The sequence below is a fragment of the Eschrichtius robustus genome, chromosome 19 (assembly GCF_028021215.1).
Source record: "Eschrichtius robustus isolate mEscRob2 chromosome 19, mEscRob2.pri, whole genome shotgun sequence".
Lineage (NCBI taxonomy): Eukaryota > Metazoa > Chordata > Mammalia > Artiodactyla > Eschrichtiidae > Eschrichtius > Eschrichtius robustus.
The window spans coordinates 34,184,010-34,206,290 of record NC_090842.1 but is presented as its reverse complement, the minus strand read 5'-3'; the positions used below and the strand labels follow the sequence as shown (position 1 = coordinate 34,206,290).

The window sequence follows — 22,281 nt, the reverse complement described above, 5'->3', positions numbered from 1 at the left end:
AGGGTACTTCATAGGCAAGTGAAAGGCTTTGCTTCCTCCTCACTCTGTCCCTTCCCTTCCCTTTTCTCCCACCCCTTCCACGGCTTTCCTTTCTGCTTTCAAATTAGCAGTGTTGTTACTGTTGCAATTGAAGAGTGATCAGAGTCTCCCTGAAACTATGCCCCACAAAAGATCACCTCTGGGGGGAAAAAAAACTGCTGGGCTGAACAGGAGTAAGAGACAGGGAATGCGCTTGGGCTCTGGTGCTAAAACCCCTCTTGACAAAAATATCTCCAGTTGATTGGACCCAGGCAACCTGTGGCGAACCCCATTCACCCTTCTCCCACCTGCCCATGTGCCCGAGGACAGATGCACGGAGGGAGGGCGATTTGTTCTGCACAGGGGTGGCTGGGGCAGGTGGCGGTTTTTCATTGTTTGGTTTCAGTGGGTTATGTGGATGGAGAAGCAGGGCCCCTGAGTCCCAGCCCAGGCCTCTGGCATTGGGGTCTGCATGGCTTTCTGATTGGTTATCTGCCACCTCTTCTGGCCACTGGGCAGGGGAGAGTGAAAGGGAGAAAGACTTTCTTTGGTGGGGACAAAGGGGCACTGACTGTTCCTGGCCCCCAGGCCCCAGGGCAGATGGCTCCAGTCCTACTACCCGCCTGTACCTGTCCCCATGCTGGGAAGGGGCCCCGGGTGGGTGTCCAGGTGGTTTTCTGAGCTAGGGTGGGATGAGGGATTGGACCCCCTGGTGAAGAAAGGACAAAGCCCTGGTCTTTGGAGAAGACGTACGATGAGGATAAGGGATGGAGGGGGATGTCCCCCTCCTCCCTGGGACAGGAGAAAGGAAGGCAGGAGGGGAGGACCTGAGGAAGGACCGGGCTGTTTGGGTGTCAGGGGGAGGGGTGGTCCGGAGAAGGAGAGAGCAGGGACAGAGGTTTCTTTTCTTTGGGTTTTATCAAGTGGAACTTGAAAGGCAACATTGAACCTGAAGGTGGTTTTCTGATAACTTCCCTTTGAACTTGAAGTTTGGTTTCGATAAGCCTGGCCGGCTTGCATCTCCAGCCAGGACCTCGGCAGAGGGAGGCAGCAGCTTTGAAGATGGAGCTGGCCTTTGTTTTTCTTTCTTCTTTTTCTTTTTCTTCTTCCCATGATGGTGGCAGCTCTGGCCCAGCAGTGCACCGATAGATTTGAGATGGAGGGGTCAGGGTGGCGCAGGCTGTATGCTTGGCTGTCCTTGGGTCACTGGCCAATCTCCCACCTGACTTCCCTGGGGCTCGGCGTCACACCAGAGCGGGACAGCTCCTGGCCCTGGAGGTGTTTGCTTTGGAGGAGCAGGGAGGGCTGGACTTGGTTTCATCCACTACCCCAGGAGCGGTCAGCACCAGTGACCTTCCCCTTACAACCACCCCAGTGATGAGGATGCCAAGTGCCCCCACCCCGGAGGAGCCGGATCTTTTAGGTTTATTCTCATTGGCCTCATTCTGCGAAATGACCAGGGAGGAGCCAGGGTCTGTGATCTCTAGCCAGAGCCCCTGACAGCTCTAGGGAGTTGTTGCCTTGCTGCAGGGACGTGCAGAGCTGGGGGCTCCCTGCATCCCACTGGGTGTAAAGAGAAGGATGGGGACACCCAGCAGTGGCTGCCTCGGCCCCCAGGCCCAGCCGAGAGGGGAGCTGTGATGGAGCCCGGTCAGCCACTGGCCGCCATGGCCTTCCTGTCCCCGCCTGTCTGGCCTGTGACTGCAGCATCTTTATCTTTATCTCCTTCCTCCCTGTCCTGCTCCCCACCCAGGCTGATACGACGCTTTGTGTCTGTTTGTATCCAAAAGCCTCAGTTTTTAAAAAGCTTAGCTGCCCACTTCATGATTCCTAAAAGATTAAATGTGTCGGGATGTCATTCCCCAGACTATTACTACTAATGGCTGGACCCCGTGTGCTGGCCCTGGCTGGGTCTTAGCCCTTTCAGTCATTGCTCCTTGAATCCACACAGGAATCCTCTGGGGAGGGGACTGTTACCATCCCCATTTTACAGGTGGGGAAACTGAGATGTCTAGAGAAGTTATGTGACCTGCCCAGGGCCACACACAGTGTCGGGAGCATCAGAACCCAAGCAGAGACTAACCTCTCCCTGGGCTGGCACCAAGCCTCCTGAACCGAGCCAGGAATGGCATGGAGTGGTCGAGAGCATGAGCCAGGTCGCTTGGGTTCAAATCCCAGCCCCGTCAATTAGTAGCAAAGCACTTAGCCTCTCTGTGCCTCAGTTTTCCCATCTGGAAAGTGGAGCTGATAGTAGTAACTGCCTCACAGGGTTGCTGTGAGGACCGAGTGAGTCGATGAACGGTGCAGTCAGCACTGTGTGAGGTCACTGCCTCATCTTTATGCACAGAGGCCACCAAGCTGTGCGGGGCCCCACGGGAAGTGCTTCGGATAACTGCTGGGCCCACAGGGCAGAAGCGAAGCAGGAGAGCTGGGGAACTTCCCCAGCAGCCACTCCTGGGTCCTGGTATGCAAGGGTATGTGAGTGCGGTGTGAGGACAGGGGTTGGGGAGGGAGGCAAAGCCCCCCACCTAGTTTCCTGGCCTGGTGGCTGCATTTCTCCAGGCTCCTGACTTCCCAAGAAAGTCCACCCATGGTTGGGGCCACTGCCCAGTCATCTCAGCTCCTTACATGGCCCTCCTGGGCCACCCTGAGTCAGGCATAAGGGGACAGTTCCTCAAGTGGGAGCCAGGCTCCATTTGCTCCCCTGTAAAACAGGACAACAGAATCACTGCCCCAGGGCAGCTGAGGGAATCTAAAGAGAGGCGCTGTGAGGCTGTTTTGGAAAGCACATTTTTGAGCAAACTTGAGTCCCCTTTATCAGGCAGAGACAGGAGGGGCTGAAGGGGTCTTATGGGACTTTCAAGATTTGAGGGAACCTCGTGGGCTGGGTCCTAGCTCAGAGATGACGGCTGCTCCCCTGGCACCTCTTAGGGGTATTCACGGGAAAATGCTGTCCACCGGCCCCGGGCTTCCGTGCCCACCTTCCCACTGCTCCTGGGAGGACGCACAAGGACCATAGAACCCTCTGCTTAATACCTTTGGCAGAGGGAGGACCCTCTAGGTGAGCAGAGGCAGAATGAAAGGCCCAGGGTGAGCTGGCTCCTGAAGATACCATGGTGTGCATGCCTGCGTGTCTGTGCGTGCGTGTGTGCTCGTGTATATGCCCTTCACCTACCCCAATGAACTCCATTTCTATCACTCCCCATTTCTATCCCTCTTCCTGACCACCCACCAGTGTGCCACATGCAGGTAGCATGCAGTGTGCCCAGGCAGGTGGCATCTTTGAGGACACCACAATGTCCTCCTGGAAGGCAGAGACTGCAGAAAGTGGCTGTGGTCCAGAGCTCCCCCTGGGGGCTCCAAAAGCACCTCTCTGCCTTCATTCACTTGCCCTTTGGCCCAACACTGCCCTGGGTGGCCTCAGGCTGCTTATCTGGGCTACCGAGAACAGAGGCCTGAGAGGCCCACTGGGGTGACCTGAGCAGCGGGCAAAGAGGCACCCTGGGAAGAGGGTCTCCCCTGGGACAGCCCTGGGCATTAACGGGGCCAGAGGACAGAGCAGTTAGACTCCAGCAAACCGGCAGGGCAGAATGGGCCCCGCGCCGTGGTGAGGACATCCTCGGGACAAAGCCACAGGGAGCCGGTGGCCCCGCAGCCCGGCACCTGGGCTTGGGAGGCTCGGGACCCACCTCCTCACGCTTTCTCCCTCGCCTCTCCCTGCAGTGGCCCTGCCTCCTGAGAAGACGGACGGGCTGGCCAGTGGAGATGAGAAGAAGATGGAGAAGACAGGCGAATCCTGCCTGGGCTCCAAGAAGCAGCTGAAATTCGAAGTAAGTTTCCTTTCCTGGTGCTGGGCCCTGGATGGAAGGGTTTTCTCTTCTCGGTGCTGCTTTTCGAGGAGGGAAGCTGATGCCCGTCCAGATGTGAAGGCCCCTCCCCTCCTGGGTGAATAGCCGCCCTCTGGGAGAGGTTTCTCCTGCTACATCTGGGGCCGCCCCAGCTCAGCTCAGGCCCTGGGGACTCACCTCTGCCCTCCCCTCTCAGCTTGGGGCCCCTCTCAACATGGGGTGGTGGCCAGAGGATGCCCCTGGGCTGTGGCCTGGTGGCCTGGGGGAAGGACAGGAGAGTGAACGGGGGAGACGGCACCCTGGCCCTGGTGCTGCTGTTACTGCCTGGGTGACCACCCTCTTCTCTGGGCCTCAGTTTCCTCATTGATGAAAGAAATCTTTGCTTCTAGCTCCCAAGGCTGTTCTGGGGAGCATGTGGGGACTCTCAGGTGGGGTGGACGACCAGGAGACCTGGGGCAGGTCCCTGACTCTGTCTGGGACTCAGGTGGTCAACACCAAAGGGGACATGCCCGCCCAGAGTCCACAGTCTGTCTGTCCTGCCTCCCCGAATGGAATATTAAGCTCCTTCTGTGTACCAAGCACAGGGCCAGGTGCTGAGAGCAAGACCTAGACCTGCCCTCAGGGAGCTTACCGGCTTCTCCCCGCCCTCCTTTTACCCTCCCTCCTTCCTCCTCTGTTTCCTTCATGAGATCACTAGGGCATAGCTCTGGGGCCAGCAGATGGGGGACAGTTCCCAGCTCTGCCGCCGCCTCACTTGCGCCTCCCCCTCCCCCCCATGAAATGGCGATATCTATCTTATTGGCATGTCGGAAGCATGCTGAGTTAAGGCATCTCAAGTGCTTAAAAGGGTGTTCAATTCAGAATGAGTACCTTCTTTCCTCCTTCCAACCAGTGTTGATTGACAACTGCGGGTACCAGGGAACCCGGCAGTGAACTGGACATGGTTCCTGCCCTCATGGAGCACAGCGTGGCAAGGGGGACACATGAGTGACCCAGGCCCAGTAACTGCACAGTTGGTGACGTGATGGGGATCTGGGAGCACGGAAGGGGACAGGGAGGTCACCTAAGTGAGGCCGGAGGGCTGCGGAGTGATGGGCATTTTGGCAATCCAGACACTCGGTGCAGTGCCCGGAGGAGGGAGCCGCGGCTGCAGGCAGAGGTTGGAGAGGACGAGTGTCTATGCTGAGCCTCTGGGCGTAGGAGGTGGAGTTGGGAGAGGTGATGCACGGGGGTAGCCTTTGGGCTCAGGAGGACACTTCTGGTGGAGGCAAGAGGAGGAGCAGAGGCCTGGAGGCTTGGCAGTGCCGGCGGGCTGTGCGGGGCTAGCAAGCTGCATTGTGCAGGGAGTCAGGGGGATGTCGCAGGAGTGTGGGTAAGACAGGTCGCCAAGGGCCCTGAATGCAGGAGCTGAGGGGTCAGGCGGCATCTAGTTGAGAAGCTGTGGGTGCTGAGCTTCTTCCTGAGCTCCCCGACCCCAGGTCCCTGCTGGTCTTCTGGGGGTGCTTGGCAAAGCCAATGCCAAGCCCAGCGGCAGAGGGAAGGCCCAGACCCAGACGTCTTCCCAGGAAGCCCAAGTGGGTCCGGCTGTTGCCTGTGACTCATCCATGGTCCCAGAGGAAGACTCACCTGAGAGGTCCGGGGCTGGGGGGGACAAGAAGGTGCACGTGACAGAGGTCACGGGAGGTGGGGGTAGTTACTTAACCCGTGTTCCTGAACTTCTAACCCGAGCTGTCTTTGGAGCCTAGAGGAGGGGCTGGGAGAGGGAAGCAGGTAAACACTGTGTGTGTGTGTGTGTGTGTGTGTGCGCGCGCACGCGTAGGTGTGTGTATGTGTGTGCATGTATGTATGAATGTGTGTGTGTGCACGTGTATATGTATGTATGTGTGAGTATGTGTATGTATGTGTGGGAGTGTATATGCATACGTATACGTGTCCGTGTGTGTGTGCTCGCAAGCACGCACCCGTGTACAGGCATGTGTGTGGGCCGATTGCTGTGCTGCACGACGCGGTGCCTCAGAGAGCAGAGTGGGCACTTGGCAGGTATCAGACAGGCATGTCACAACTGAGGGAAGGCCGACTTTGAACTCAGCGTGGGCTGCCCAAGAACTGCTGGAGGGAGCCGGCTCTGAGCTGCGGAAGCCAGGGGCAGGGTTGCCGTGCTGGGGCTCACTCCCACCAGCCTTGGGAGGCCGGGCACCTCCGCTCTCTGGGGGCTTAGCCTGTCCTCATGCAGAAGGAGAGGTGGGCCGAGGCAAGACGTGGAACAGGATGGTCTGGGGGTGTCGTCGCTTGTTTTCATAGAACTGTGGATCTTAAAGGCCATTTAAGCCTTTAAGATTAAGGCTTGTGGATTCTCCTTCCCCAAACGGCCATCCTTTCTGGATCTCTTTGTCTGGGGTTCCGCCGGCCCCGGCGTATGTGCCGCCAGTGACGGAGCTCCCGCTTCCCAGCTCCAAGTCCCTGTGGTTGGACACCTCGGGCTGTGGGAGTGATGATGATGATGTCATCGCTATATTAATCATTCCAGCAAACACAATAGCAGCTACCACCATTAATTAGGCTTTTCTCTGTGCCAAGAGGCATATGTACTTGTTTCCAGTTCTCCTAAAGCAGACCCTGAGACAGGACTTGGGAGGTGATCCCAGGGAGCAGCAGGGAAGGAGGGGCGCCCGTGACTGGGGGGGGGTTGATGAGCGGGTCACAGGCAGCTGGGCTCTGTCCGCTGGGACCCCTCGGAGAGCCACTCCGAACGCGCTCAGGTGTGTCCCCCGGCCCGGCCCCTCCCTTGTTCAGGTTGTCGCTGGGCATTCAATCCTTGACTCCTTGGGGCTGCCTTCGGACAGGGAAGCCGGGCGCCTGAGGTGGGAGGTCAGGGACTGCCCACCGCAGCTACAGGGGAATGTGGAGGGGGCCGAGGGGACGTGGGACAGGGCAGTTAACGCTCCCAACAACCTTCTGAGGTCGATACCATCATTTTCCATAATTTATGTGAGGGGAAACTGAGGCACAGAGCAGAGCAGGGCCATGTCCAAGGTCACGCAGCTGCAGAGGGCCAAGCCCGGGCTGGCACCTGGGGCAGACTCTTTAACTCTTAATGCCCCTCCTGTCCTACCTTCCAGGTCAGGTGGCCCCCCTGGGTGTCCCGTCACGGCTCCCTGAGTCACCCCTGCGTCTTCCAGTAGCGTCTAGCCCTGGGTGCAAGTGCATTCCTCCTGAGGCCACAGAGCCTCCTCCCAGAGCCCCCCTTGTGTTTCCTTGGCCTTTGAAGACCCAGAGACTGTCTGCACCCGGCGGGCACCTCTCCCCAGACCCAAGCTCCCCTGCCCGGCTTGGCCTCTCTCCCGGGCCCGTCACGTCTTGGTCATCACACTCTTCTTTTTTTTTTTTTTTTTTAATAAATTTATTTATTTATTTAATAAATTTATTTTCTTTAAAAAAGTGTTTGGCTGTGTTGGGTCTTTGTTGCTGCGCATGGGCTTTCTCTAGTTGCGGCGAGCGGGGGCTACTCTTCGTTGCGGTGCGCGGGCTTCTCGTTGTGGTGGCTTCTCTTGCTGCAGGGCAAGGGCTCTACGTGCGCGGGCTTCAGTAGCTGTGGCACGCAGGCTCAGTAGTTGTGGCTCGCGGGCTCAGTAGTTGTGGCACGCGGGCTCAGCAGTCATCACGCTCTTCTTCACACAGAGTCTGGGGAGGACAGGGGGAGGTGGCAGCCCCATGACGTGGCCTACGGGTGTTCCAGCCGCCACATGATCAACCACATTCGTCTGTTGTCTGTCTGTGTCCAGGAGCTGCAGTGTGACGTGTCTGTGGAGGAGGACAGCCGGCAGGAGTGGACCTTCACTCTGTATGACTTTGACAACAATGGCAAGGTCACCCGTGAGGTGAGTGCACCCGCCTGGCCTCCCGCCAGGCCACGCCCTCGGGCGCAGGGCGTTCATCATGAGCCCGCCACTGCTGCCCCTTCCCCTTCTCCTAAGGGTAGGTGGGGAGGGCAGGAGCGAGGCTGCTGGGAGTGTCACGGAGACCTGTGAACGGGGAGAGGAAGGGCTGCCGGGCTGCTCTTGGCCGAGGCGCCATTCCTGCTGCAGAAGGGGCAAGAGGCAGGCACAGAGCCCAGGCCTCCCTAGAGTCCTGTCCTGCCTCCTTCTCTCTCTGGTCCTGGAGCTCTGAGATCACCCCAGGCCACTTCCCACCTCGGCCAGTCTGCCCAGGAGCTGGGGTGGGCTGGGCAGACAGAGGCCGGGCAGTGCCTACCCCCACTGATGCAGGAATGAGCAGCCCCAAGGGCCTGGCCAGCAGCTCTGTTCACGAGCCCGTTCCTCCTCCCCCTCCCCTCCGCCTACATGCCTGTGTCTCTCTCTGCCCTCAAATCTCCCCCACGTCTCTTTCCTCCCTCGGTTCCTCGCGCCCTCTCTACATACCTGAGTCTGCATATGGCGCACCTGCTGTGTGCATCTCCTATGTACTGGGTGCGCAGTGGGCAACAGCACAGACGCAGTTTCTAGCCGTGTAGCTCCGACTGTCTGCTGAGGGAAGCAGAGCCCGAACAGTCACGGGATCATTGTAAGCTGTGACGTGTTCAGTGACGGAAATGAACAGAGCGGTATGAGCGAGATGGGCAGGAGTGTCCAGGGAAGCCTCTTGGAGGAGGTGACGTGGGCGCTGAGCTGGGCAGAGCCCTGGGCCGGGGAGAGTGAGAGCGCTCAGGGCATTTAAGGAACCAGAGGAGACTGGTGCGGTGGCTGTGTATCCAGAGAGGCAGGGCTGCAGCCGGGAGCCGGCAGGACAGCTCACGCGGGGCTTTGCAGGCTCCAGCCAGCACCCTGACTTTGATTCCAGGTGTTAAGGGAAGCCAGGGGAGGGCTGGTTTAAGCTGGCGAGTGATCTGATCTGCATTATTGCTGACTGTTGCTGCCTCTCTTTTGCCTGGGTCTTGGTATCATCCCTTCTGCCTCCTTATTGCCTTTTCTGTCCTGTTTCTCTGTGACATCCTCTCCCTCCCCAGGAGGCCCTGGTGTTCAGGTGCGCTACCTGTAACAGATCTGCATGGAGAGAGGTCTGAGATGAGCATGGCTGGCTCCTCGCCCACCTCTCGCCCAGCACGAGAGGGCCTCAGGGCGTTCCCAGGGAGAATTGAAGCTTTGCTCTCTTATCTCCCTGTCCCGGTTCAGGGCTCAGTATTTTCTTCTCGGTAGATAGTGCAGGAAAAGCTGCCAGAGGGGAGACCTGGGTGAAAAAAGCCCACCTCTTCCTCAGGCTGCGGTTTAGGGGATGTTAGAACAGGTCAGAGGAAGAAGCTGTGAGTGAATTTTAATCATTCAGGACTCTTTGGGGCATCAGTGACAGAATCCCAGCACAAACTACAGTAAGAAAAAAAATAGAGGACTATATTGGCTCATGTAACTGAAACTTCAGTCCACGGGCACTGACTTCAGGCATGGCTGGATCCAGAGGCTCAGTGTCTTCAGGACTAGCTGTTCTTCACGGTTCTCTTTCCTCTGTGTTCCTTTATTATCAGGCCGGCTCTCCCCTTGGCAGTAGCGAGATAACGGCTGATAGTTTCAGTCTATATCCCATGCTGTTTGCAACCCTCCCAAATTCAGAATGTCAGCTGGAGTTCCAGAACAGAATCTGACTGGCTTTGATTGAGTCACATGTCTGGTCCTGAACCAGTCATTTTTGCCATAAGTTTGTGATGCTTTTAATGGCCAGCTCTGGGTCCATGTGCTCATTCTGGAGTCAGGGGAAAGTTATTTGACCCGTGAGTCACATAGACTGAAAATGGGAGGGGGGATGGATTTGGCTCCCAAAATAAAATCAGGGTGCTGTTATTAGGGGAAGAGAGAACAGATTCTAGGCAGGCAAAGCCCCCAGAGGGACCTGGGTGTTTGGGAAGCAGCGGAGACCCTTCCTGGTTTGGGACCCTGGGGAGATGGGGGATGGTTTAGGTGAGACCCCCAAGTGCCCTCCAGCTGTGATGCTTTTTGTTGGGGGTTATTATTTTTCCAGAGCGAGGAGCTCCTGTTTCCCACCCCCCGCCCCCGCCTGTTAGGGAATGGAGTCATTATCTTCACAGGGGAACACATGACAGACTTGAAGCCTGCGTAACAGAACTGAATTGGGGTGGCAATAGGGGGCAGCCAGGCTGGGCTTCTCAGAGGCGTGGTGGCCTCTCCCCTCTTCTAACACACGCGATGGCTCAGACGACTCAGCCTCTGGTAGCCGTCCTCTTCCCTTCCAGCTCAGAAGAGGCCGAGGGAGCCTCAGCAGCTGACCGTAAAAGGGTTTGCCCCCCACCTCGGAGACCTTACAGAAACCTTGCAGGCAGACACTGCTTTCTGATTCTTCATTCTGCTTTCCTTCACCCCTTGCTAACAAGACGAATCGTAAGGAAGTGAGGCTTTCCAAGGAGGGTGCCCCAGCCCGGCCCCTGGGGAGAGCCTTCACTGGTTTCTTTCTCCTGCCCAGCAGCAAGGAGGTTGGCTTCCCGTCCAGGGAAGACCCAGCCTGGTGTTTCCCCTGGTCTATTTTTAGCCGCAAAGCCACTCCTCAAATCTGGCTATAAATACCGTTCCCCTCCACACCCTCTGGCCATCAGCAGGCATGCTCCGGTGTGCTGGGGCAGACGGGCTCCCGCCTCCCTGAAACCACAGCCTACAGCCTCCCAACTCAGAAGAAAGAACCTGTTCATCCTTCAGGTGTTCACTTGTACAGTATTTACAGGCACCTACTCCTCTCCGTGCCGGACCCTGTGCAGTCAACAGGGCTGATTTTCCAGCTGGGATAGAAAAAGCACACTTGTTCCTAGACCCTGAATCAGCTGGAACCCTCGGGGATCACACACCAGCGCCCCAGGCCTGGTATATGATGCTTAGGTGATGACCTTGGTGGATCTCACTTTCCTCACCTGTAAAATAATGACACCTCCTTCACAGGCTTCCTAAGATGATGAGAAAGAGTGGGCAATCATGGTGGTGCAGAGCAGCTCAAGGGAAAGAGAAGGGGGAAGAGGGGTCCTCCGTGGGCCTTGCCAGAAGAGCTGGGATCCCCAGGGAGCCAGCAAGTGAGTGGCTGGAGACCAAGTCTCAAACTGGCAGCCCCACCATCCCAGGCTAGCCCTCAGATGTTCTGGCCCAGCACAGGCAACAAAAGCAAAAATAGATGAATTGGACTACATCAAAATTAAAAACTTCTGTGCGTCAAAGGACACAACCAGCAGAGTGAAAGGCAACCTATGGAATAGGAGAAAATATCTGCAAATCATGTGTCTGAGAAGGGATTAATGTCTAGAATATATAAAGAGCTCCTACAACTCAACAACAAAACAAACAACTCGGTGAAAAAATGGGCAAAGACTAACTAGATATTTCTCCAAAGAAGATACACAGATAGGCAATAAGCACATGAAAAGATGTTCAACATCACTAATCATCAGGGAAATGCAGATCAAAACCACAATGAGATAGTACCTCACACTGTCAGAATGGCTGTTATCAAAAGGACAAAACAATAACGAGTGCTGGTGAGGATGTGGAGAAAACAGAACCCTTGCGCACTGTTGATGGGATTATAAATTTGTTCAACCACTGTGGAAAATAGTATGGAGGTTCCTCAAAAAATTAAATAGAGAATTACCATCTGACCCAGAAATTCCACTTCTGGGAGTATACCCCAAGGAAGTGAAAGCAGATTCTTTAAGAGATACTTATACAGCCATGTTCATAGCAGCATTATTCACAATAGCCAAAAGGTGGAAGCAACCCAAGTGTCCACTGATGGGTGAATGGACAGGCAAAATGTGACATATCCATACAATGGAATATTATTTAGCCTTAAAAAGGAAGGAAATTCTGACACGTGCTACAACATGGATGAACCTTGAGGGCATTACGCTACGTGAAAGAAGCCAGTTACAAAAAGACAAATGCTGTATGATTCCTAGAGGTTATCTATGAGGTTCCTAGAGGTAGTCAGATTCATAGAGACAGAAATAAAATGGGGGCTGCCCATGGCTGGGGGCAGAGGGGAATGAGTTGAAAAAAGTTAATTAGTTGCCAGTATCAAAGATTCTGAAGATTTAACAAGAGATTCTGGGTTTCTGGCTTCTCTGGAATGACCATCAGCCTGCACTGCCACATTGCAAGTCAGCTGAGCTGGGTGGCTGTCACCTCCTGTGGGCGGGGACAGTACCCCAGTTGGCCCCAGCACTCCTGGTCATCCATCCATCTACCTGCATGGCCATGGCAGTGCTTGGTGTCACCTCTGCCTAAGGGCTTATGGGTGAGGGGGCAAAAGGGGGCTGAGTCTGTCCGTGGTCATGAAGAGTCTCTGGGCAGATAATCGACCATCTGTGAGCCTGACCTATAGAGGGCAAATACCTTTTCCAGAGGTTTCCAACATCATTTAAAGCAGAAAGCCTCCCCTCAGACCAAGGACCTTAGCAGGTGCCCGGAACAAAGGGAGACCTAGTGAGGGGAACCTGCTTCCCCCTCCGTCACCCAATCAGGATTGGAGAGCGCTGTTCTGGTTAAGGGGGTAACTGAGGCCCAGAGAGAAGATGAGATTTGGTCAAGTTCTCACAGAATAGTTCATCTTTGTGGACACTTCCACTTTTCCGTTTTTCATGCAGGAGGTGCTCATCAGACCAGAAGTAGATGCTGTTGACGCCCACGCCCACAGTATCCGAGGCCCTCCTCCAAGTTTACCTGTTGGTGCCCAGCATAAGAGCTTTCTCTGGTGCCTGGGAGATGGCTTAGGCTTTTCAGTACAGCCTGGAAGTCTGGGGGATGTAGCGTCCCTGGTGCAACTCTCCACCCATAGCATCCCTGGGGCAATTCTCTACCCGTGAGGGATGATAGCATTTTTTTTTTTTTAACATCTTTATTGGAGTATAATTGCTTTACAGTGTTGTGTTAGTTTCTGCTGTATAACAAAGTGAATCAGCTATATGCATACATATGTCCCCATATCCCCTCCCTCTTGCGTCTCCCTCCCACCCTCCTTATCCCACCCTTCTAGGTGGTCGCAAAGCACCGAGCTGATCTCCCTGTGCTCTGCAGCTGCCTCCCACTAGCTATCTATTTTATATTTGATAGTGTATATATGTCAATGCTACTCTCTCACTTCATTCCAGCCTACCCTTCCCCCTCCCCATGTCCTCAAGTCCATTCTCTACGTCTGTGTCTTTAGTCCTGTCTTGCCCTTAGGTTCATCAGAACCATTTTTTTTTTTTTTTTTAGATTCCTTATATATGTGTTAGCATACAGTATTTGTTTTTCTCTTTCTGACTTACTTCACTCTGTATGACAGACTCTAGGTCCATCCACCTCACTACAAATAACTCAATTTCGTTTCTTTTTATGGCTGAGTAATATTCCATTGTATATATGTGCCACATCTTCTTTATCCATTCATCTGTCAATGGACACTTAGGTTGCTTCCATGTCCTGGCTATTGTAAATAGAGCTGCAATGGACATTGTGGTACATGACTCTTTCTGAATTATGGTTTTCTCAGGGTATATGCCCGGTAGTGGGATTGCTGGGTCATACGGTAATTCTATTTTTAGTATTTTAAGGAACCTCCGTACTGTTCTCCATAGTGGCTGTATCAGTTTACATTCCCACCCACAGTGCAGGAGGCTTCCCTTTGGGATGAGAGTATTCTGAAGCAGCTTGCACACGGTCTCTCCGAGGTCCCCGGTGTCACTGAACCCCGCTGCCCACGGCCCTTCCTGTGCATTCAGGTCATTCACTCTCCCTCTCCCTCACTCTTGCTTCCCCTCCTTGTGGACCTCTGACATCCTAGTGTTTGCCTGAGGCTGGGCCTTGGGGGAACCAGGGAGATTTCGGCCTTTCAGATTCCGGAGGCCCTCCGATTCCTTTGTTTTAAATGCATGTGGGTCTCTGCTTCCCTTGCCATCCAGGACATCACCAGCCTGCTGCACACCATCTACGAGGTGGTCGATTCCTCCGTCAACCACTCCCCGACGTCGAGCAAGACGCTGCGGGTGAAGCTCACCGTGGCCCCCGATGGGAGCCAGAGCAAGAAGAGCATCCTTCTCAGTCACCCCGGTGAGGGCTGGAGGGCCGTGCTGGCCACGGGAGTCGGTCCACTCCCAGCTCTCAGGGAGGGTCAGAGCCCCACCTGGGAGGAGTGGGAGGGAGTCCTGGGGCCTCTCCTGCGAGCTGCTCTGTGGGCAGGTGGGATTTGAGCGGGTCTTTGAAGGTTGGATAGGGAAGGAATTCCAGATGGAAGGCCCTGCATAAGCAAAGCGCTGGAGGTGGGCCTGGGCGTGGCAAGCAGCCCCAGTAAGGGCTTCTGTGATGGGGAGTGTAGGTGGGCGGGGCTTCGAAGGCAGCTAAGGAGTCTGGGGAGGAGGTGAGTCTGGGGGAGGCATCAGGCAGGGCAGGTAGCTGCGAGACCCCTCTATTTAGTCCTGGCTGGGAGAACGCTCCCCGCAGAGCCATCGCGAAGCTGCTGTGGGCCAGTTTCAAGGGCTGTGTGCTAGGCAGCCTGGGCAGGGCCGGGAGGCCGACAGGTGCGGGAACAAGCTGCTCACCGGGCTCTTTCTCTGGTGGGACTCAGACCTGCAGAGCACCAGGCCCAGAGCGGAGACCAAGCCCGCCGAGGAGCTGCGAAGCTGGGAGAAGAAGCAGCGGGCCCTCCTCAGGTAGGGCGAGCGCGGGCAGAGCCGGCCCAGTGCCTCTGAGCACGGATTGAGCACCGGCTGTGGACCTGCCTCTAAGGGATTCCAGGCAGGAGGCTGCAGTCTACATTCTCCTCGGGGGCAGGGCGTAGGGGGGTGGGCAGTGATTTCAGAGGGCAGGTTCACAAATCAAACTCAATTGTCCAAAAGAGCTAAATGTAGGTCCACGTTGCTTCATCCAAAATGCTTTGGGCCAGATTCGTTTTGGAATTTGGCATTTGTCGAGTTTTAGAAAGGTGCTCCCAGTGTATTTCTATCTGGGATCTGCACAGCACCCCAGGATTTAGCACATAGATATTTCTGCAGGGACACATATAAATATTCATGCTAAGTGAGAGAAAGACTGTAGCTACCTTCGCATCTGTTTAGAGCAAGCTTGGCTGCCAAATGGGTTGTGGAAAATCTTTGCTTTCAGGTGTTTTGGACTTCAGAATTGTGGATCGGGGGTTGTAAGGCTGCAATTATCTTTCACCTGTTGTTATTTAACTGCAAGGAAGGAAGTGAAGAGAGGGAGGGAAGGAAAGAGAGAGACTGGGTAAAGAAAAGCTCTGAGTAAACAGTAATATAAAGTAACAGTAATGTGGGACAGTATCTACTGTGAACATGGAGAGGTAATGGCTGGGACTTGAGAAGCGCCTAGCATAGGGGAAAGAGAGAAGGTGGTCCAAGCAGGTGTGGGGAGAGGGCTAGGAATTGGGGGTGCCCAGGCTGGCTACAGATGTAGGGGGGCTGCCCTGGGGGAGCAGGCACGCTAGTGTGGGCAGATCACAGAGGCCCTTGAAGGGGAGGGGCAGGGAGCCCAGAATCCCGCAGTGGGAGAAAGGTCACCTCCCTCCCCCACCCGCCCCTCCTCGCACCTTACACCACCCTGGGAAGGCCCATTCTGAGCTTTGGGCAGGTTATGGAGTCTTCCAGCCTCAACTCCAATGGCTTGGGGGCTTCTGTTCTCCCCACCCCGTGGGGAGCCAGGTAGACGTTAGGAACACATGGTTTGAAGCCTGGCTCTGGAGCATCCTGAAGTTTTGACCAGTTACCTTCTCCTTTGCTTTGGGCCTGTTCAAAGCTTAGTCCCTATCCAGTCCTCCTGGAAGGCCCAGGGAGGCCCGGCAGGGGAGGAAAAGGAGGGACAGAGTGCTGACGTGGTCACTCCCTCCCTCCCTCCCCTGCTCCCAAGACCCAGACAGAAATTAACAGAGGGTCCAGAAGGGTTTGTCCTGGTGGCTTCCCAGGAGCTCGTGGGACCGCTCCCACCGCGAGGCCAGGGCCCACCCTCTCGCTTGCCTTCCCTGATAGGTTCCAGGGTGACAGCCGTCTGGAGCAGTCCGGCTGCTACCACCATTGCGTGGATGAGAACATTGAGAGGAGAAACCACTACTTAGATCTCGCTGGGATAGAAAACTACACGTCCCAGTTTGGGCCTGGTAAGGGAGCTCCTTCACCGGTGAGGGCAGCCAGGGCAGGGCGTGGCTGGGCGGGCAGGGGCGCTGGTGGGCGAGTGGGTGTTCGCTGGCCCCCTGGGGCTGGGGGAAGGCCTAGCTTTTACTGGACAGAGTATAGAGTCTTCTTGGAGGAGATGGCATTCAAAACGTTTAAAACATTAAAGTAAAACATGCACAAAGTCGAACAAAATCAAATAGTATCCAAGGGCTTTTAATTCAATGAAAACAACAGTTCGGTGCTGCACCCCGACCCACCCCTCTCTTGCAGTGAGGACCCTGGGCTTCGTTAAGCAAAACAGTGCTCTGTCTTCATCAGCCCTTGACATCTCAGCTCTTGCTAAGATAGATGAAGACACAGTCCACTTAATTTCACTCCCCACAACGTCCTTCTCCCCTTCCCCCTGTGTTTAATTCCTCTCTGAGTTACCTCTATACGTTAAGGAACATGCTTGTAGATTTCCTTTGTGCTCCAGTGACCTTAGACAGTTTTAACAATGTCCCTGTCTCCTCTCTTTCCAAGCTCTCAGAAGGAGAATTAATTATCTTTAAAGACCTAACACAGAAACAGTTTTTCCCACTTAGCAGATGGCAAAGTTCCATTCCAGAAAAGTTTCCTCCAAGGCAGAGGGAGGAGAGCAGTCAGTGGGCGGGGAGTCGGGGCGTCGGGGTTAGCTGTGATAAGGACCAGCTGCCTCTATCAGCCTGGGAGAACTGGGGGTGGAGTGGTTTCCAGGGCACTGTGTGACACCAGCACACAGTAGGTGCTCATCAAACATTTGTTGGATTGGTTCCTAGGCTCCCCGTCAGTGGCCCAGAAGTCAGAACTGCCACCCCGCACCTCCAACCCCGCTCGATCTCGCTCCCACGAGCCAGAAGCCATCCACGTCCCACACCGAAAGCCCCCAGGCGTGGACCCCGGCTCCTTCCACTTTCTTGACGCCCCATTCGCCAAGGTCTCGGAGGTCCAGCAGCGGCTCCGGGGTGGTACCCAGGACGGGAGCAAGCCCTTTGTGAGGTCCCCCAAGGCCCAGGGCAAGAGCGTGGGTGTGGGCCACGTGGCCAGAGGGGCAAGAAGCAAACCCCCCATGGGACCTGCTGTCCCTGCGGTGTCCCCATCCGCCCACCTGGCTGCCAGCCCGGCCCTCCTCCCCACTCTGGCGCCCCTCGGGCACAAGAAGCACAAGCACCGCGCCAAGGAGAGCCATCAGGGGTGCCGGGGCCTGCAGGCGCCCCTAGCCGTGGGCGGCACCGTCGTGGGGCGGGACCACATCAGGGAGCTGCCCGCGGTGGTGGTGTACGAGAGCCAGGCCGGCCAGGCGGTCCAGAGACACGAGCACCACCACCACCACGAACACCACCACCATTACCACCACTTCTACCAGACCTAGAGCCCCGCCCCTGCCCTTGCCCCACCATATGAAGGACCCCCCTCCCCCTGCCCCCAAGGCATTATTATTCTATTAATTATTGTTATTATGATGATTATTGTTTATTAATAATTATTGTTACTCCACTAATATTCAGCTAGCCTCCATGTAGAAGATATATGGAAACACAGAACTAAACTTTTATTTATATGTCGTGGGGACTGCATAACTTACCCGAGAAACGACTCTGGGTTTGGAAGTGGCCTGTAGTGGCAGAGGCTCCCTGGGGCTCCGGAGCTGCGGTGTCCACGCAGGCCATTCCACACCCTTCCCAGCCCCGGGCAAGCCCTCGGCCAGAACTCTGCCCCATCCCAGTCTCTTCCAGGAGAACACCCTTCCCTGGCCCGGCTTCCAGAGACCCTTGAAATCTCCGAGAAGATAAACAGCTGCTACCTCTTAGTATGATTCTGATTTTATTTTGCCCTTAACGGATTGTAATGTGCTACAAGGGATTTCGGCGGACTGCGCGACCTTCCCAGCTGTTGTGTTTTTATTTCCCAACCTAGAAAGCTTAGCTGTCCTTTCTGGAGTTATCTTTCACACCTTTCCAGTGGGATCGCGCCCCTGCCCCAAACCAGCCCCATCTTTTCTGTCATGCGCAACATGAAAATACATTTCTCTTTTTTCTCTCCTCCTCCTCTCTTCTTTAGAAAGGTACACACCCATGTTTAAAGACTGCCCCTGAAACCAGCCTTCTCATTCTGGAAACCTCCGGAGAGGGAACCAACCACATAAACAAGTGTGGTTTTCCAAGATCAGGCAATTGTGTGTTGTTGGTTGTGACCGAAGATGTGGAAACCTGGCGTCCTACCATTGGCAAATATATACGTACCTACGTGGTTCTTTAACAGAGCTTTCTGTATCTGTAGATAGATGCCATCTGTCCATTTCTATGTATCTTTCTATAAATATACAGTCTCAGGTACCTTTTCTGGTGTGCAGAAGTCTGTGCTTTGCTTCTCAAGACACATCCAGGGCCCAGACGTGACCCTGTGTGCCTCCTGTTGGGGCGCTGTTCATTAGATGCCAATGGCCACTTGCCTTTCATCAGGGATCCTTTCTCGAGGTTTGGGACCTGGCAGATTTTGGAGAGGACTGTTGGAGTACAGAAGCGTGGAGGGAAATGGAGACAGTGGCCAGAGTTGGGACCCTGGAGCATGTCCTCTGTAGAGCAGAATTTTGTTTGATTGAGACCCGGGGAGGCCAGGGAAAGGACACCTGTCAACTAGTCAGGGACCCCGTGAAAAACGGATGACACTGATGACACACACACTCTAATTGGGTAATGGGGTGAGCTTAATAAAGGGAATATTTACATAGTGTGGGCAAAGCCTCCTAAAAGCGTAAAAAGATCCTGCGTTGGTACCGTGGGTGCCACTCCTACCCCTGGAGTGGAGGGTGTGCGAGAGAGTCATCCTCAGCAGACACAGAGGGGTGGGGGCACCTGAAGGAGCCGTGACCTTCGCTGGAAGGATGCAGCCAGCCTGTGGGGACCCTACAGGGAAATGACTTCCTGCCCTCACTCTCCTGCCCGCCTGTATCCTGCTGAGGCACTGTTGGCTGAAGCCACCGGGAGCCAGAGAGCGAGGGAGCTATTGATGGGGGTCACACAGGCATTCTGCCGGGGAAGAGGAGAGTGGAGGGTGAATCTGGAGGGACACAGGAAGAAAAAGTGGCTCCAGCTGCCTGCCTTTCTGCTACTTGCTCTCCCAGCTGGCACCCCATTTTCCAGAGCCTCTGGTGTTGGTTTACCGTGGTTGGTAAGGAGTTATTTTTTGAAGATAGCGTGCTGAGTTGTTGTCACTGTATTAATTTTATTAGTTACTGGTGTGCCTGGGACTGGATTAGTACAGTTAATCCTTATGAAAACCCTGAGGCAGCCAGTGGAAGCTCAGGGAGCACAACAGGCTCAGGGAGGTTGAGTAACTCTCTTGAGACCACACAGCAGGTGGCAGAAGTGGGATTCTAGTCTATCCCAGGATCCCTTAACCAGTGGATTTGGGCTTCCCTTGTTTAGGGCTATGGGCTTCTGTCTGTCAGGAACCAACTCAAATGGACAGGAAAGTAACCAACCCAGGGAAGGCAGGGAGGGAGCTGGCTCTGAGACGACAGGACGGGAACGAAGCTGAGACTCGCTGGTTCTTACGGCTCCCTTTCTGGATTTCTACTTCTCCCCCGACATGCTTTGCCATGGTGTGGGGACTGCTGGCACTTTGGGCCGCACAACCAGATGGAAAAGGATTTTCCACTAGGGCAAGCCCAGGGAAGGATTCTAATTGGCTGGGCCTGGATCCGGTACCCATCCCTGGACCAATCACTGTGGCTCCCCTGGAGTCACATGCCCAGCCTGTGGAGAGGGGGAGGGGCCTGTGCCAGAAGAAGGAAGAGGAGGGGTGCTGAGCAGACCAGAGCAGATGGCGCCCCAGGCCCAGAATTGCTGCAACCATGGAGACAAGCCAGGCATTGGGTCCACGCAGGGAGCCTCTCTGTGGCCTGGTGGGCTGAGAGCGTTTCCTCAGCCTCTGAGAAGAGGTCCCTGCCATCTCTCCCAGCCCCACACCTGTCAGGGTTCTGTTATTTCTTGGTACCTGGAATTTACCTAACTTTAAAAAGTAGTAATGTGCACATGTAGAATATTCAAGTAGTACACAAAGGTGTACAGGAAGAAGTACACATCCCTCTGACTTCCCCGACCCCAGCTTCCCGGGGCCTTTTGGATGTGGCGTGGTGGTGTGAGCACAGATGTTGGCGCCCAGCCGCCTAGTTCAAATCCTGACTCCTTCCCTTAGTAGCTCTGTGTACTTCTCAAGCCTCAGCTTCCCCTTTATAAGGGGGATCAGAAGAGACCTACCCCACAGGGTTGTTGTGAGAATTCAGTGAGTTAAAACGGTGCCTGGCCCACAGGAGCACTATGAAAGTGTCACTGCCATTTTTGTTATAAGAATAAATACATTTAAATGAGATATCTCCCCATTTAAATTCTGTTGATTTTTTAAAAAGACTTTATTTTTTTTCAGAGCAGGCTTAGATTTGCAGCAGAATTGAGAGGAAGGTGCTGAGATTTCCCATATACCCACTGACCTCTCTGCATGCATTGCCTACCCCATTGTCAACATCACTTAACAGATAGTACATTTTTTACCAAGGAAGGACCTATATCAACACATCATAATCACCCAAAGTCCACAGTTTACCTTGGGGCTCACACTTGCTGTCGTACATTCAATGGGTTTGGACAAATGCATAATGATGTGTACCCATAACTATAATATCGTACAGAGTATTTTCACTGCCCTAAAAATGCTCCATGCTCTGCTTATTCACCTCTCCCCCACCCCCAATTTTATTTCCAAAAATATTTCAAAGTTTGAAACAGAAAACCGTGTAACCGTGAAACTCACCACCCAGATTTTACAAATGCTGACATTTTGCAGTACTTCTTTCAGATCTATTTTTAAGAAAGAAAACATTGCAGTTACTGCTTAATCCTCTTCCCACCACACCCTTTTATTTTTACCCAAGGAGTAGCATAGTATTCATACTTCGGCCCTTTTTCTCTGTGACCTAATGTATTTGAAGAGCTCCCCGCATCCATCACAGAGCTCTGCCCCCTCCTCTCTAACAACTGCTCAACCCTCTCTTGGTCCAAGGCGCTGTCGCGGGCTTGCCCATCCCCTCCTGCAGGCAGGTGGGTCTCATCCTAGGCCATGGCACATCCTTGTGCCTGGCTTGTCTCAGTGCCCACAAGCCGGAGCAGTGGCAACAGACTGCCCATGCGGAACAGCTGAGTTCAAGACCATGTGTGATTTCAATGTTGATCGGTTGTAAATGAGCTCTAAAAGAAGTTGTACCAAGTCATTGGAAGTTGAAGGAAGAAGAGAGGGAAAAGGAAGAGAAGGAAGGAGACAGGGGGGAAAGAGGGAAGGAGGGAGGGAAGGAAGGGAGGGCAGGAGGGAGGAAGGAAGGAAGGATGGAACGAATGAATGGTCAACCATGCTTCTCGGTGAGGTTTTGAGCACATTTTCCTGCAGGCTGGTGGGGGTGAGTTTTGTCTTGTGTGCAAATCTGACACCCACTGCGCAGGAGCCACTCCCGCTTCCCCAGGACCTGAGCTCTGAGCACCGGGGCTCCCTCACTTGCGGCTCTGCCGGCCTCACGCGCACTTGCACAAAGCACTGGCTGGTCGCTAGGATGCCCAGTTCTGCTGATCTGTCACTGGCACTGTGGACGGCTGGTTAAGGCAGCCAGCTGGGCCGAGGCTCTCATCACCCAGGGTGCGCTGGGGATCGGGGAGCCCAGGGGGGCTGTGCATTTCACACCCAGCCATGCCAATTACACTTTTAGGCAAGGGAAGCAGCTGGGGGCAGTTTCTTTTACTCTCCCCCACCCCGCCCCACTTTATTCTCAGTGTTTAGATGTCAAATCATTACTGAGCCAGAAGGAAGGCAACCTTGCAGGTGACAGGAGGAGGGGAAGACCGCCTGCCCTAATAACCCGGCTTCTGTGAGACCTGTCAGCGCTCCTGGGAATGAAAGGGGGCCCCGGAGCTGTGCTCGGTGCCAGCGGGCTGTGGCATCCCACCCCTACCGTCCTCACCTCCTCGCCGAAGGTAGGGCTTCACCAGCACGTACAGGAGACTGCAGGCCCCAGAGACCCCAAGGCGGCCTCGCCCCTGGTCCAGCCAGCCCCAGAATCTGCCCTCCCAGCCCCTTCCTTTGCTCCCCAAGGCCCGTGGGTGTAGCCCCAGCCTCACCCCTGCTCCCTACGTGTGCATATGGCTGTGTTTTGCAGAACCGATACAGGCGGTTCAGCCAAATGCCTTACAGCCCCTAAAAGCTGTGCAT

The 22,281-nt window shown here is 54.8% G+C and overlaps 1 protein-coding gene across 2 annotated transcripts in view; it reads left to right on the top strand.

The window, feature by feature from the left end:
- Positions 1-18,362, top strand: part of NKD1 (NKD inhibitor of WNT signaling pathway 1) — an 86,328-nt gene extending 67,966 nt beyond the window's left edge. For both annotated transcript variants that reach the window (XM_068529106.1, XM_068529105.1), the window contains 6 exons: positions 3,742-3,848; positions 7,649-7,744; positions 13,789-13,936; positions 14,451-14,535; positions 15,865-15,992; positions 16,806-18,362. In XM_068529106.1, the coding sequence (XP_068385207.1) occupies positions 3,742-3,848; positions 7,649-7,744; positions 13,789-13,936; positions 14,451-14,535; positions 15,865-15,992; positions 16,806-17,398 (1,157 nt within the window). In that variant the 3' untranslated portion in view covers positions 17,399-18,362. The remainder of the gene's footprint in view (positions 1-3,741; positions 3,849-7,648; positions 7,745-13,788; positions 13,937-14,450; positions 14,536-15,864; positions 15,993-16,805) is intronic.
- Positions 18,363-22,281: the final 3,919 nt, after the last annotated feature.